We start from the raw sequence: 15,659 nt of genomic DNA, 5'->3' as shown, positions 1-15,659 counted from the left end.
GACAGAGCCTGTGGGAGAGGCGGTGATCAACTGAGGACAGAGGGAGTCTGAACGGGGCAAATGGTACCCACCCTAAATCCAAGCCCTATCCTTTGGCCAGAGGCACTGAGTCAGACTGTCCGTCCTCAAAAAGGACCAGCTGGTCCTCTGACCTTGGCCAAGGCCAGCCACCCTGTTCCCAGGTCAGAGGGGTTGGCAAGCCTCAGGACCGGGAGGCACAGATTGTCCGAGAATTGCAGGCTGCGTTCGGTGATGCCCAAGGACGCCCTACTGGGAAGGCCTCTCAGGGCCTGAGGACCAGCTGCCCAGCCCCGCACCACGCCCCACCCAGGGAAAATGCTGCTCACAGTGTGGTGCTACCGTACATCCAGAAGCCACCGGTGCCCCCAGCATGCTCAGCGGGGTTCATAGATGGCCCTCCTAGGAAGCCCGTGGGATTGCATCTGGAAACACTCTCCTGGCTTTGGGATGCTTAGAATCAGAAGGTCGAGTGATGGCCTTGAAATCCACATTGACCTTGCTCCTCACGCCTGGGAAGTCCCGAAAGCCTCTACAATGTTTCGGGAAGTCCCGAAAGTCTCTTACAGTGTTTCCTGTCCCTGTCCAGATGTCGGGGTTCTTGGGGTCCCCTAAGGCTGAACTCAAGGCCCAGGCTCTTCTCTGCAGCTGCTGGGGAAGAATCTGCTTCCAGGCTTGTTCAGATTGCTGGTGGAGTCAGGTCCTGGCAGACGCAGGACTGAGGTCCCCGTCTGCTTGTCGCCAGTCAGCTGGGGACTGTTTTGGGCTCCCCCGTCTTTGCTCCATGACCCCTCCATCTTAGCCAGTGAGAACCTCCCTCACCTTGAATCTCTCTCCCATGGGAAATCTCTCAGGATCGCTCTTCCCCTACCGGCGAAAGAAGATTTCCAGGGCTCCTGCCATTAGATCAGACCCCCCGAGGGGCCTCCCCTGTCTCAGGCCCACTGATCAAAGCCTTAGTTACATCTGCAAAGTCATGGGTGGGCCTGCCCATCATAGTCCCCGGCACTGGGCTGGGGGGTCAGAGCAGGATCTGGTCTCCCCTCCCACTCCCCCTCACCCTGTCCCCCTTCTTCCTTGTTTTCAGGATGCAGCACTGTTCTGGTCCTCCTCGCCTCTCGCTGCTGCCCCTGCTTGGTCTCTTTCACTGTGTTCACCCAACACCATCAAGACTCCCTTAAAAAAGGATAATAAATAAAGTGCTGGGTCCAGGCCACCCCAGCCAGGGACACTCAGCCCCCCCACTCCAAGGCTGCTCATGTCCCAGAGGCTTGGGGCCCCAACCTCCTCTGAGCTCAGCATATGGTCAGGTCACCCCCGGGGGGACTATGGAAAGTGCTGAGTCTTGTCCACGGGGAGGGTCAGCTCTCACAGCTAGGGGTGAAGATGGGGTAGGTGACCCAAACAGACTGGCCCTTTTGCCAGCTTGGCTGAGAGCATTCAAGAGAGGGCCTGGCCTTCACTAGAAATGTCTTCGGACCCGGAGGCTGTGGGCCGGGCACTGGGCAGAGTAATAGGAATAGGATCGGCTGATTTTTGAGCACTAGGTGCCAGGTGTTAAGTCTACGTGTTTACCAGCTAACTTAGTTCCCACAGGTACTTATGAGGGAGGTACTATCATTAACCCCATTTTACAGAGGAAGAAAGTGAGGCTCAACGAAGTTAAGGGACTCGCCCAAGGCCAGACAACACATGTGTAGAGCAGAGCTGCCAAGGGACATCACGTCTGCCTTCAGTGTCCCTGCCACACCAAAACAGGCTCAATCAGTCTGTGCTCCTATGTTAATCATGTGGTGGTGAGAGCCAGAGACTGTGTGGGGGGCGGTTGAACCAGGACTAAAGGAAGGACATTGTGGGAGATACATCCGTACTCTGCGTAAGGAATGGCAGATGTTCTAGCGGTCAGAGTGGCCCAGAGGTGGACAAGACTACTTTGGGAGGGGATGAGCCGCCTGTCATTGGATATATGCAAGCGAAGAGGCCACTCATTTTCTGAGCCTCTGCTAATAACAGACCCTATACTGAGCACCTTACACTCAGCCGTCTTTAGACCCTAATAGCTGCGTCACATAGGCATTGCTGTCCCCATTTGCAGATGAGGAAAGCAAGGCTCGAGGACATTACGTGACTCCTTGAGGGCTCTGCAGAGGGTTAGTGGGGAGGGGTGACTCACACGCAGAGCCGTGTATCTCCAGCGCTCTGCCTGCACCCACACGTCTCCTGAGCGCCCACTGGGTGTCCAGTACTATTCTCCTAGACACTGAGACTCCAATGGGGGACACTTTCATACCAGGCCTGGCCGTCATGGAGATCACACTCCAGGAAGACGATCCAGAGTAATGAGAACTAAAATCAAACTCAACGAGAGTGAGGGGAGACCAGGGTTGTTCGACATGGTCAGGGAAGTTCACTCTCAGATGGTGGCATCTGAGCTAGCCTGAAAGGCAGGGAGGAGAGAGCACCATGAAGGGCTAGGAGAACAGTGCTCTGGGCAGAGGGAATCACAGGTGCAAAGGCCCTGGGGTGGGTCAGGGGAAGACTAAGACTAATGTGGGAGTAATGGCCACTGTGGACCATTTAGGATCTGGTCAGCCAGGGTTTGAACTTCATTTGTAGTTACTGGGGGATTTTTTTTTTTTAAAGATGTATTTATTTATTTTAGAGAGAGTGGAGGGAGAGGGGCAGAGGGAGAGGGAAACCTTAGGCAGACTCCATGCTGAGCGTGGGGTCAAACTTGGGGCTTGACCCCACAACCCTGAGATCATGACCCAAGTCGAACCCAAGCAAGAGCCAGATGCTTAACCACCTGCGCCACCCAGGCACCCCTGGCGGATTTTATAAACAGTGGGGTACTACAGCCAACTCATGGCAGCTCATGAGAGTCACTTGTTAAATCTTCAGGACTCTTGCAAGCAGGACCGTAAACTATTAGTAGCTTGAAATCAGCCATGGTGGAGTGGTTATGCCATGGAAATCCTGGCTTTGCCCCCTGGGCAGCTGACGGTCAAACTTTTACCTGCATAGCACTGGTTTTGGGCAGAGAAATGGGGAGGTTAGGTTTGCTTTCGAAGGAGAGCCCTCTGCTGGGTGGAGAATGGCCTGCTGGGGACAGAGCAGCAGGAGGGCCAGCAAGGAAGGCCGTTGTGTTGGCCCACGTTGGAGAGAGGAGGATTTGGACCAGGGTGGGCCAGTCAATGGATTTGTGGGAGAGGTGTGATACGAGTCTAGGTCTGTGGGCCCCTAAGTCCATTCTGTCCCCTGCACCCCAGTGTTTCCCCATGTTGCCATGAAAATTCTTGCTGGGGACTGAGAGGAAAGGTTAATGCCGTCCCTGGCTGCCCTCACTCAGCCCTAGGTGCCGCAGGTCAGGGCAGCCCCTTCCCACGCCTCTTCTCAGGAGGGCGGTTCCTCCCAGATGCAGCAGGTGGGAGTGAGGGGAGCCAAGCTGTTACCATCATAGACGTCGGAAGGTCCAGCCCCCACTGGATCCCCCCAGGAGGACCCAGTCTTCAGAGAGCTGCCCCAAAGATGGTCTCAGAGAGTCTCAGGACCTGCTGGGGTAAATCCCCCGCTCTCGGACCTGAACCCTGTCCGGGTGCAGGGTAGGGAGGAGGGCAGAAGCTGGGCTGGGGGCCTCAGAAGAAGAGCCATCATCGAACTGCTTCCTGGGCCCTGGGCGACTCTGGTTCTCTGCCTTCTCAGTCCCTCGGGTGGGAGGCAGGGGATAGAAACAGAGCTCTGAGATCCTAGCTCAGTAAGGGGGTGGGACGCTAAGCAGTGCCGGGTCTTGGCAAAATTCAGGCAGAATTATTAGGCCATGCTTGTCTTCCTTGCACCCACCCCCACCCAGAGCCACACCCCCACCCCCCACCCCTGCTTACAGCCACACCCAGGCTTCACACACACTGCGCCCCTTCCCTGAAGTCACTCTGCCAGCCAACCCCAGCAGCGAGGCTCTTAACAAGGGTCCTGTGCTAGGGGTCACCACCACTGTAACCCAAAGGGAGTGAGGACGGAGGGCCAGGAATCAAGACTAAGGCTGATTGAACACCTATGTGCCAGGTGCTTGCTGTTCTCAGAGTTACGGTGGTAGAAAAGTTTGCCCTCATCTCCTGCCCCTAAAATAAGACCTACAAATTTCATTCATAGCCTTCTAGACTTTCTTCTATGCACGCACGCACACAGACACACAGAGACACACAGAGACACACACACACAGATTTTTTTTTTTACAAAAATGAGATGAAGCTAAGCGTTCTATGTAGATTATGTCATTTCATTCTAGGTACTGTAATTATCTCCACTTTACATTTATTTACTTTTTAAAAAAGATTTTATTTATTTATTTTGAGAGAGAGAGTGAGTGCATGACACGGGGGTGGGGGAGGGACAGAGGGAGAGGGAGAGAGAGAATCTCAAGCAGGTTCCATGCTGAGTGCAGAGGCTGACATGAGGCTCAATCTCAGGACACTGAGATCACGACCTGAGCTGAAATCAAGAGTCAGATGCTCAACCGACTGAGCTGCCCAGGAGCCTGTTAGTTTCTGAGGCTCAGAGAGGTTATGTACTTTTCCTAAGGTCACACAGGTGGTAGCCCTGCTTGGCTGCACAGCCTCACTCTGCATCCTGAGCATCACCTATGGCTGGCCAAGGGCTGGTCTTGTCCCTCTTGGGGACATTTGGGGCTGCAGGGCAGGCAGGGTTGGAATTCTGGGCCAAAGGCCTTATCTGGCCATCCCTTTGCTGCACTGGGAGACGCAAGCCCTGGGGTCAAATTCCAGCCCCGGGAGTCCTTGTTAAAGCTTAAAAAAATGGGGTTCTATTGCCATTTAACTGTGTCTCTGCCCTTGAAGCGTACCCCCAGGTCCCAAGGTTCCCAGCTCTCTGCAACAGATAGCCTTGTCTTGGATTTACCTCCCCCACAGCCCAGGGGAGAGAGGAGATGGGGGGTCTGAGACCTGGCCCCTCACCAGGTGCATCCCTCTGCCTTTCTCCACCTGGATCTTCTTTTGTGGTCTAAAGTTCCTGGCAGCCTCCAATGCTTCCCCTAATCAGGAAAGGGTGGGGTCTACAGCCTGCTGGGTGAGGGTAGGGTTGGGAGGAGAAGAGGAAGAGCCAGAGCCCAGCAGAGGCTCTGAGGTGGACTAGGGGGTGGAGTTTGGAAAGGAGCAAGGGTAGAGTTAACAGGTTCTGGAATCTCTAGGCATGAGGTCAAATCCCTGCAGGGCAGCTATGCACCCGGCCCGCGCTCAGAAGAGCCCATAACTGGTTTTGTGTCCCACCACTGCTGTCTTGAAATTCTTAATTTTTTAAATCAGGAGCCCATCACTTTCAGGTCGCACTAGGCTCCACGAATTATGGAGCCCATCCTGCTACCAGTTATTAGCCAGGTGCCTTGGCAAGGTCCTTTGCCCCATAGACCCTCATTGTCCTCCTCTGCAAAATGGAGCCATGCTTCCACGACCTTGGAGGAGCTTTTTGAGAAGTAAATGAGAGACTCCAGGCAGAGCGCCAGGCAGCAGTAAATCCAAAATAGCTGTCAATCCCGGGTAATCATGGCAGAATCGCTCTTTAGGGCCTGGTAGGGAGAAATATTCCCAGAGCTGCCGCAGTCTGTCTCCCAGCCTTGTGTGGGTGTGGGACACTTGAGGCCCAAAATAAAATCCTTACTGGGAAGTAAATTGTTCCATCTTCCCCACAACCCCCTGCTGCCTGTGGCCATACTGGGTCCAGTCGTTTAGGGCCCTAAATGAGAGGGAGATGCGGTCCTAGGGTTTTTGAGCCCCGGGGAGAGAGGAGGTCTGGCCAGGCTGTTCCTGCATCTGCTTAGGGCCGGGGGGAGGGACAGGCATCTGCCCTTGACAGGTGAAGATGCAACGCCCAGAGGCACTAATGGGGTCTCTCTGGGAGCAGTCCCCCTCACCCTTTTAGAGTTGTAACTGTAAAGAATATCTGGGTGACATTTAAAATATGTCCTATGTCCTGGCTTGTGGGATCCCCACTGGATCAGTATCCAAGTCCCAGCAACCCAACCTCCCAGACTTTCTAGATTAACAGCTCAGCTCAACAATTTCCCAACAGCGAGGACTTGGGCAAGTTTCTCTCTGGGCCTCAGTTTCCCCACTGTGAAAGAACAGCTCTGACCTCGTGGCATGCCACATGACATTAGAAGTGTCCTGACAAATGTTTGGCTCACCTCCACTCTGAGCCCCAGGGCACGCTCCAAAATGCCAGTCTGACCAGGCCACTCCTTCAGCTGGGACCCTCCAGCGGCTTGTTGTCTTCAGGATGAAGCCCAAGTTCCCCGGGCTTCCCTGAGCCTCCGTGTGCTGAGCACTTGCTCAGCCTCCATTGCCCAGCCTCCAGCCAAAGGGCCTGGGATTTGCTCTGGGAAACTTCCAGCCCCCAAAGCAGCGCCTATGATGTGACTGTCAGTCTAAGCCAAGGGGCGGGCACATGACCAGGCTCAGCCAACTGGGTGCCTTCTCTAAGGACCTTGATTCTTGGGGATGGAGGGGCTGATGGCAAGGTGTAGGGGAGGGTTCATCTGGGGAGGTATCCCCCTGAGTTCCTGCTGCCTGGATCTCCAGGGCTGCCCTGAGCCTTAGGTTCCCCAGGCCTGGGTCTTTAGCTCTTCTGATTCTGTGGCCTCCCTCCTACCTTCCACAGATGCTGTTGTTGCCCAGAGCAGCCTGTTAGTTTCTGTTGCAGGCAGCTGGAGAGCCCGGTCCATACACCCTGGTGCCTGCTGATGGCTTCTCCAGCGGCAGCCACACCACCCCCTCCCCGACCTTCACCTCTAAGCATCTGCCTATAGCTCCCACGGGCCACGGATGCTATTTTGTGCCTCTGAACCTTGATCCCACCTGTTTCTTCTGCCGGGAATACGCTTCCCACCTTACTTCCTGGCTCCTTCTTATCCTCAGGAACCACCTCAGACATTGTCAACTCTGCAGGGGACTTCTTCCAGCCCTCCTCCCACCCTCCCAGCAACCCCCCAGGCCGGTTCTGACTCTCTGGGCAACGCTGAACCCCAGACATCTGTGTGTACCAGCATTCCCCATGCATGAACCCAAGGCCAGAACCTTCATGTCTCAGTTGGTGCTCATCAGATGTTTGAGAGGCTCTAGAACCACGGAGGGCAGACAGAGGCAGCTCCCTTGAGACCTGCTCAGGGACTCCTGGGCAGGCAGGGACTGACTCCATGGCCTGCTGATGTGTGTGTCCCAGGAGAGGCCCCAATCCCTGCCCCTGCCCAGGGGCTCTGACTGAATGGGGGCCTTTGTTGGGGAAGGCCTGGACGGCTAGTTGGGGTATCAGGGATGGGCACCGGGCCCAGCCCCCCCAAATGCCACAGGCCCAGCAGCCCCAACCGCAGGCACCAGGGCCAAGCCAGAAGGCAGGGGCAGGTCCCAGGTTGAGGGCCTGAAGCCTCCTTCACCTTGCCCCCTCCCCTGCCCTGGGCCAGGTGTGGTTCTGAGCCACAAGCAGAGCTGAGCCTTATTGGGTTGTTGAGCGCCCTCGCTAGGGAAGGGCTCGAGCTACAGCCACCCACAATCAGGTAGAAGGAGGTAAAAGGGAGAGTCCTGGGACACGCCAGTGGGATCGCGGGAGCGCACAAAGTGGGGGCCTGAAGAATGACCTCTACCTTGCCTATAGTTGACCAGCCTGAGAGAAGGGACAAAAAATTGAGACCCCCCCCCCGGGGTCACCGATGCCTCTCCCCCTTGTCCTTGGGAACTGAACCAGGGAGGCGGGGGTAGGCCACGGAGAAGGTGGCCCTCCATTCACAGGTGGGTCCTGCAATGGACACATCATAGGACAGAGGCCAGCATTATGATGTCACGGCCCGGCGGCAATGGCTTTGAGCTCCTGGAGCTGTGAATGAGTCACCTGGGCCCCCTCCTCCTTCCCTATGCTCATGTCCAGTGTCTGATGCTCAGGGCTGGAGAGACTGACCACGCAACCTCTCCCCTTCTCTCCCTGCTCCACCCCTATGCTGTGGCTGGCCCAGCAGATGGCCAATGAATGGCAGGCTTAGGGAGACTTTCTTCTCCTTTGGGCCATAACCGGGAACCAGACTTAGGCAAATGGTCCAGAGCTCTTTGCCAGGCCGTGTGGAAACTACCTGTTAACTAGGCCACCTTCCCAGCCTGACCATGAACTCATTCAAAGTGTCTGCCTCAGCCTCCATGCTCCTTTTTTTTTTTTTTTAAAGATTTTATTTATTTATTTGACAGAGAGAGACACAGCGAGAGAGGGAACACAAGCAGGGGGAGTGGGAGAGGGAGAAGCAGGCTTCCCGCAGAGGAGAGAGCCCGATATGGGACTCGATCCCAGGACCCTGGGACCATGACCTGAGCCGAAGGCAGTTGCTTAACAACTGAGCCACCCAGGCGCCCCTCCATGCTCCTTTGATGAGCTCTCTACACGCTCAGAGTATGTGATGTCACTGAATGCAGAAATGGGTGGAGGGCTGGTGGGTAGGATAGGCCACCAAGGTGTCCCCACCCCATGCACACTGCTTTCTGAGCCAGCCCCTAGCCCTGACCCTGGGGCTGTCTCCTGAATGCTGTGAGAAACCAGCACCTATTAGAAGACCGCAGACATTGGCTTCAGTGAGCCTCAAGTCCAGATTCAGTCCTGCTGTGTGTCCCTGAGCTGGTCACAGTCCCCCTCTGAGCCTCTGTTTCCTTTGCCACGAACTGGGAACGTGACCTGGCTTCCGGGGGCTGTTGGGAAAGTCGGGAGAGAAAGTGCTGACCAGTTTTCCCGCCTGGCCCAAGTGGCCCTCGTCCTCCCGCTGGGGTGGTGAGGGGCAATGCTGGTGGCCGTGGACGCCAGCCAGGGGGCTGGCCGGAGCGTTAGCAGCGACAAGGACAGGGACCTGCAGGTGCTGTTACAGGAACTCTGCGAGCTCCAGGCGAAGTACGAGAGGTCCCAGGCCCAGCTGTGGCCCTGCCCCAGGCCCAGTGGCGTCCTCACTGGACTAGGTGGCTGGGACTGAGCAAACATCCCTGAGGGCCAGGCAGGGAAGGGACAAGGAGGGGAGCAATCCCTGGAAGTAAACAGGAGGGGCAGCCGTGGGGAGGGGGTGGGGGGCGTGGCTCCTGCTCCCCGAGCTCAGACCTTGGGTCCTCCCAGGCCCTCTGTGGGCTTAGTCTCCCGTCCTGGAGGCAGGGCTGCGGGTGGCCATCCCCTGCACCTGTCAGCTCAGCCCCTCTAAAGTCAACCCACGAGGCTGTCCCCCCTCCCCCCGCCTCGGAGTGGAGACCTGGGTCCTCACCCTCCGGGCAGCCCGTCAGTTTCAGGCTGCCCATAAAAGCCTGAATCAGATGCAAAAGGATGTGTCTGTGAGCAACTTTGTGGAGAAAAGGTCCAACCCTTTCATCAGATTCTATTCAGGCTTCCCGACCCCACTAAGGTTGGACGCCATGGTGCGCAGGGTCCACATGGTATTGGTGGGGAAAGATGGTTTTTCCCTGCATTTTTCAGGACCTTATGGATGAGAAGCGGGGCCTGAGAGGCAGAGAGGCCTGCCCTGGGTCCCTGAGCAGTCAGTCCCAGAGCCCACCACAGTCCCGCTGACCGGGGCGGGTCCCACTCTGCCTCTGCCCTTGACCGCTGACCTTGACTGGGCACAGAGCAGGCGACCGACTGGAGACTCTGCTTGCTCAGGGGCTCGCCTAAGAGTCAAGAATGGCTAGGCAGCAGCATGCAGTTGCCTCCCCTCCCGGGGGTGCTGGGGTCCCCAACCCCAGACTGAGTGCTCGCTATGTGCTAGGCGCCCCACGCATGATCCCGGCCAGCCTGTGAGGGAGGGGCTCTGGTTACTGTCGCTACAGATGGGCTAGCCAAGCACAGAGGTGAAGCACCTAGCCAGGTCACCAGCTGGTTGGCGGCGGGGGGGGTGGGGGTGGCTCAGGCCAGCCTCTAAGGAAGGCTCCATAGACCCCCCACCCACCCCACACCAGAAGGACTGGACTCCCCTCTCCCTGGTGCTCCTTCCTCACGCCTGACCACGGCAGCTCTTTGAACTGTTTGTGGCTCAGTTTGCTCAGCAGGAAATGGGGTGGAGAGGCTTAAGTCAGCAGGGGTGATGGGGGGGTGCGCCCGCCCAGTGCAGGTCTGAGCCGGAGATCCACAGAGAGTGGCCTTGCAAGAGCTCACGACCTGGGGTCCTCCAAACCGCGTCTTGCTGTCACTGAAATGTCTCTGCAGGCAGAGGAAGCTGAAGAGAGAGGTCGAGAAGCACAAGCTTTTTGAAGACTATCTGATTAAGGTCCTTGAGATAATCCCTAAGGGTACGTATGCCGCTTCGTCTCCACGGCCACCTCTCAGCCTTGGGACTAGGGCGCGGTGTGAGCCTTGACCTCATCTGCAGAATGAGGACCCACAAAGGCCGATGCCACAGTGGAGAGACGGGGCACAGGGGCCACGCGAGCCTGCCCGGCGAGCCCGGGACCTGCCAGTGCCGCGAGTGTGGCTGGAGGCAAGTTCTCGAGGTGCTGGTGTACGATCTGTACAAGGGGGACAAGACCGGTTATGCAGATCGGATGAACTCATCCTTCATGAGCCTGTGGTGCGGTGCCCGGCATTCAGCTAACACCCAGTACGTGTTAGCTATGATTGCCATTATTTTGTGTGTCTCTGGTTTTGGTTTCTTGTTTTGCGATGATCAGCTAAACTTACACAGACACCAGAAATGGGCTTTGTGTTTGTTTTATCCTGATGAGAACTGGAGCCCGTTGTTGTCAGTGCCAGAAGCTTGTTAGGAAAGGGAAGGGGGGGTCAAACGTGAATTTTTATCATCATTAGCTCAACGTCATCAATAATAAGAATAACTTACCATTTATTAAGTTACCATTTATTAATGACTATTAACTAACTTTGTGCTAACCTCTTTAGAAAATCTTTTTTACCCCTCTCTATGAGCTTCTGAGAATTGTGTTACCCAGGCTCAGAGAGGTTAAGGAACTTGCCCAAAATGCCCAGCCAGGAAGTGGTAGGGCTGGGTCTCAGACTGGTTGGACTTCAGAGCCGCTGCACTAAATGCTGTGGAGCGATGAGAGCCCCCCAAACTGTCCTGGATGTCAGGGAAGGCTTCACGGAAGAGGTGGCCTCTCATGGGGCTCAAATGAGGTCAGCAAAGGGGAACGGTATTTCAGGCAGAGGGAACAGCACCAACGTAGGCTGGAGCCAGAGGCCTGCATGGTGAATTTGAGGATGTTGAGTTCCAGTGGGCTGGAGCACCAGGACATGGCAGGGGTTGCTGGGAGATGGTGACTGGAAGATTGAGCAGCACCAAAAAGCTTTGAGCACCAAGCCAAGGAGGGGTGAAGGCTCCGGGTCCTTGGGGACCGTCTCCTGTCTCACTGGGCCTCCTGGCTCCAGAATCTGGGTTCTCGGCTGCTAGGGGACCTTTCAAATGTTAATTGAAGAGGCCGGTGGTGGGTGAGGGGGCTGGGCACCTGCTGTCCTGGGCTGAGCCCCGCATGGGTCGGCTGGCGCCTCTCAACTGTGGGCCTGCGGCTGGAATCGCAGAGCCGTGGCAGAAGTCCCATCCACATCGTTGGCATCACCCCTGCAGGGGCAGGTGAGGGCTGGGCTCTCTGTGCCCACCCACTCCGTCATGGCTGTCTCCCTAGGCCACAATGAAGGGGAGAAAACAGAGGAGCCAGAGGTGGTCCTGGTGGAGACCATGGTGGAGCACTATGGGCAGCTCTTCACAATCAGCCAGGACATCCAGAAGCATCTGGAAGCCTTCTCCGAGATGAGCCAGGTCTTCCACCAGAGGCTGGAGTCTCTAGAGGAGAGCCACAGGGCTCTTATCCCGGTAACAGCTATCTGCAGCCTGGTCCCTTGCCCTTAGCCCATAGGACTGGGGGCAGAGGGGCCCCCCTTCCCTCTGCACCTCGGGGGGAAGGCTCAGAGCAGCGGTGGGCTGCAGAGAGGGTCTGGGTGGGCCTGTCACTCCAGAGCCTTGTTCTGTATCCCCTTCTCTCCCTGTCTGCTGGTTGACTCGGGGTTTCTCCTGAAACTTAATGCTTATGCTCAAAAGGTGTTCTTGGTGGTAGAAAAGCCACGAGTTCTAGATTCAAACAGACCGGGTTCCAATTGCACTTCACTCTCTGACTAGCTGCATGACCCTGGGCAAGGGTGACCCCTCTCTGAGCCTCAGTTTCTCTGTCAAATGGCAATGCAACCTAGCTCATAGGGTGTCATGAAACACGGAACAGTGCCAAAGTGCGTGCCCCAAGAAGTCACCTCTCTGTCCTTTTTGGTTAATCTTATAATACATAGAACTTTTGCCAGGAGGGCCGGGCATTCCAGCCAGGAGAAAGTGCCCAGGCAAAGGCATGGCAGGATGAATTTGCATGCTGCAGCTGGGGCCTGGGACCAAAGAGGGGAAGGGGACAAGGAGAGGAAGGCTGAGGATGGCTTGATTCTTGCAAAGGGTCAGGGCGTGATATTTGCAGCTAGTCTCTGCCCCCTAGTGGCCACACTGAAAACCTACATGACTTTGCACCTTTTTCCCTCTGGAGAGCCAGGCCCTCTATGATTGGGCAGGACAGAGGGAGACACAGTTTACCTGCTTTATCTTATTTAAATCTCACCCCAGCACCTGGAGCTAAGTGCTTTAATTCCTAGGCCTGAGACAAGGGGAGGTGAGTGAGGTGAGCATTCAAGTGCTCGTTGGACCCCATCTTTATTTAAAATTTTAATATTTTGTCCATCATGGATGCTTTGTATTAACTTTGATTTTTTAAAAACATTGGATTAAGATACTATTTATCTTAATTAATTTATCTTCATTTTAAGCATATGCTGAGTTTTTCCACCCCATCTTAAATTTCGCACCTTAGACCCAGCTGCACTCTTCTTCCCACTTTCCAGGGGAGGAGACTAAGAGGCAGAGAAGTGAGGACACCTGTGTATGTCCCGTGTCCAAACTCACGCCCCATGGGGCCTTGCGGTGAGGTGTGGCCCGCACAGCCCTGTGTGGAGCAGGCTGGGCCACGGGAGGCTGTCCACAAGGGCACAGACTCTTGGCTCTGGTTACGGGAGGAAGAGGGGCTCTGGGGGCCGTGAGCCAACATTCAAACCCCAGTCAGTCTGGACATGCCCTTTCGGGCCTTTCCTGGTGCCTTGAACAGCTAGAAGACCCAGAGCTTTCCCCTCCACTCACCCCCATCATGGCACAGACCCCGCCCCCCGCCCCGGGGCAGTGAGCTCCTCAGGCCCAGGCCCAGGGCAGATGCCCCAGCAGACTTCGCTGCACCCAGGTGACACAGCCTCTCCCATCGCAGAGCCTCAAGATTCGGCTGTGTCAGCTGCAAAAGCGATGTCATCACGAGCAGAAGCAGTGGGGGCAGTTGGGACACCGTGTCACCTCCCAGAAGGACATGGACAGCTATAATGTGAGTCCGATCTGTGGGATGGGGGTGGGGTGGGGGCAGGGCTGGGGGCTGCTGTCTCCTCAGTAAGCATCACGCCCCCCACACTCACACACACCCCCCACTTACCTCGCCCTGCTGACTGTCTGCTTCCAAAGGGCTTCCCGAAGATGGGGCAGAAACTACTTTACAGATGGGAAAACTGAGGCCACAGAGGGGCAAGAGACAAGCTCTGCCAAGAACCAGAGCTGGGATCCCCAGCCCCGTCCCAGGGCTTGGCATAGCTGGGTGCTTACCCAGTCCTTCTGTGATGCTTGTGGTTAACAACAGAACAGTGGCATTTAAGTGAGTTATTACGCACTATCTGCAGGAATTCATACGTCTCTGTGATCATCCCAGGCAGTGCTTAGCCCCCTAACCCAGGACAGGCACTTCTAAATGTTGGTGGACTCATTTCTGTATCTATTTCACAGATGAGAAAAATAATATTTAGAAAGAATAAGTCATGGCCAAAGCCCATGCCCAGGGGCCAGGATTTCTGGGCTTAAGCTCTCTAGCTGTTCCTTCCTGGCCTTTGGAATGGGGACTGGTTACCCTCTGGTCCCTGGGTCCTCACTAAAACCAGAGCCCGTGCCCTCCCAGCCGTAGGGGCTGCTGGGAAGACACCAGGAGCAAGGCCTGGGGCACACTCCACCTGGTCAGAGTGTGGTCAGCAAAGGCAGGGGCTTCTCAGTCCCCATGCAATCTTAATTTGGAAGACATGAGGATAGGGATCTACATGTTGCTGACCTCCAGCCAAGGGGCTTAGAGAGGGAGTGGATTGGCCACTATTTATAGAGCCCCTTCTGGATCTTTCTCTTCAAGATGGGAAGCAAGGCTGCCACCGCTGGCCACAGCCCTGAAGACCTGAAGTCTAGGACTCCGGTGCCGCCCAGAGTGAGGAGCTCCAGGTTCCTCCAAGACCCTTCCCAGGCCCTGCCCCAGGTGTGGACCACAGGTGTCTCCAGCTAGGAGGACCCTCTGGGAAGTTAGTTCAATGTCCCTCATGGCAGGGGAGGATGCTCAGGCCCTGGGGTGGGAGGGACTCAAGCAAGGCCCTCTGGGATTGCAGCACAGAGCAGGATGAGAAGGTGGCTTCTCTGGCCTGAGTGAGCTGGGGATAGGGGGCAGGGGGATGCTGGGAGAGAACCAGAACCTCTTCCTCCTCCTCCTCCTCCTCCTCTTCCTCTTGCAGAACCAGCTGCTCGACTACCTGCAAATGGCCATCAACAACATGGTCCAGCAGTGCTCCCCCTCTGCCCACAGCACGCCCAAGAGCATGGGCCTCTTCTCTAAACTTGACCTGATTCAGGTGAGGCCTCCCTGCCACCCCAGGCTGGTCTCCAGCCTCAGCCTCTCCTGAGCCTCAGCTCATGGTGCATTCACATTTAGCCCCCATGAGCCTGCCCCTCCGTGGCTACACAGACTCCTGGGGCAGTAGGTCTGGGGCCTCTATTAGTCACTCGACAAACTTGTAATGAGCTCCCATTTGGGGCAGGATCAGAAGCAGGTATAAAGAAACTCCCGCCCTACCTGGTCTTTGTGGCCCCACCCTGGTACATCACACACACACACACACACACTCACTCACACGCGCGCACAATGTACACACGCACGTGGACATTCGTGTGCTTTCTACACACCTAACAATACACGTGAAACATACACAGAAGCACCTGCAAACACACGGAGATGCACACAGTGTGACCACGCATTTACACTCACATGTGCACTCTGAGAGGACACATTTCAGTGACTAAGGGAGCCTCGTCAGTTGAAACCTCAGACTCTCGGTTGAGTCCCCTGAGCTTCCCCTTCTCACTGCCCCCCAGGACCAGCCCCCCACCCGCCATATGCTGATGCCGAGGTACAGAGAATGTGTCCCTGACTTCTGACCTGCCTCTGGCTTCTACTGACCACAGAGCACATCTTTTTTTTCTTTTCAATAATACCTTTACTAGGCTATAATTCACATGCCATAACATTTCCCCTCTTAAAGCATACACTTCGTGTTTTCAGTTCAGTCAGAACTGGGCAACCATCACTACTACCCAGAACATTTCTTCACTCCAAAAAGATACATTTTGCATCTGGTTTCTCTCACTTAGCATAATGTTTTCAAGGTTGATCCGCGTCATGGTATCAATCACTACTTCATTCCTTTTTAGGGCTGAATAATGTTCCACTGTGTGGACCAGTGGATCA

The 15,659-nt window shown here is 55.7% G+C and overlaps 1 protein-coding gene across 1 annotated transcript in view; it reads left to right on the top strand.

Moving 5' to 3' along the window:
* The window catches only part of CCDC197 (coiled-coil domain containing 197), a 30,056-nt gene extending 14,397 nt beyond the window's left edge, over nt 1-15,659 (top strand). Inside the window, exons 2-7 of the mRNA XM_034993012.1 lie at nt 10,240-10,322; nt 11,667-11,854; nt 13,329-13,439; nt 14,280-14,399; nt 14,650-14,766; nt 15,623-15,659. Of these exons, the coding sequence (XP_034848903.1) occupies nt 10,240-10,322; nt 11,667-11,854; nt 13,329-13,439; nt 14,280-14,399; nt 14,650-14,766; nt 15,623-15,628 (625 nt within the window). The 3' untranslated portion in view covers nt 15,629-15,659. The remainder of the gene's footprint in view (nt 1-10,239; nt 10,323-11,666; nt 11,855-13,328; nt 13,440-14,279; nt 14,400-14,649; nt 14,767-15,622) is intronic.

The sequence above is a fragment of the Mirounga leonina genome, unplaced genomic scaffold, assembly GCF_011800145.1.
Source record: "Mirounga leonina isolate KUSES-001 unplaced genomic scaffold, KU_Mleo_1.0 Mir_82, whole genome shotgun sequence".
NCBI lineage: Eukaryota > Metazoa > Chordata > Mammalia > Carnivora > Phocidae > Mirounga > Mirounga leonina.
Note: the sequence above shows the minus strand (reverse complement) of the source record. Positions and strands in the feature narration are given on the sequence as shown.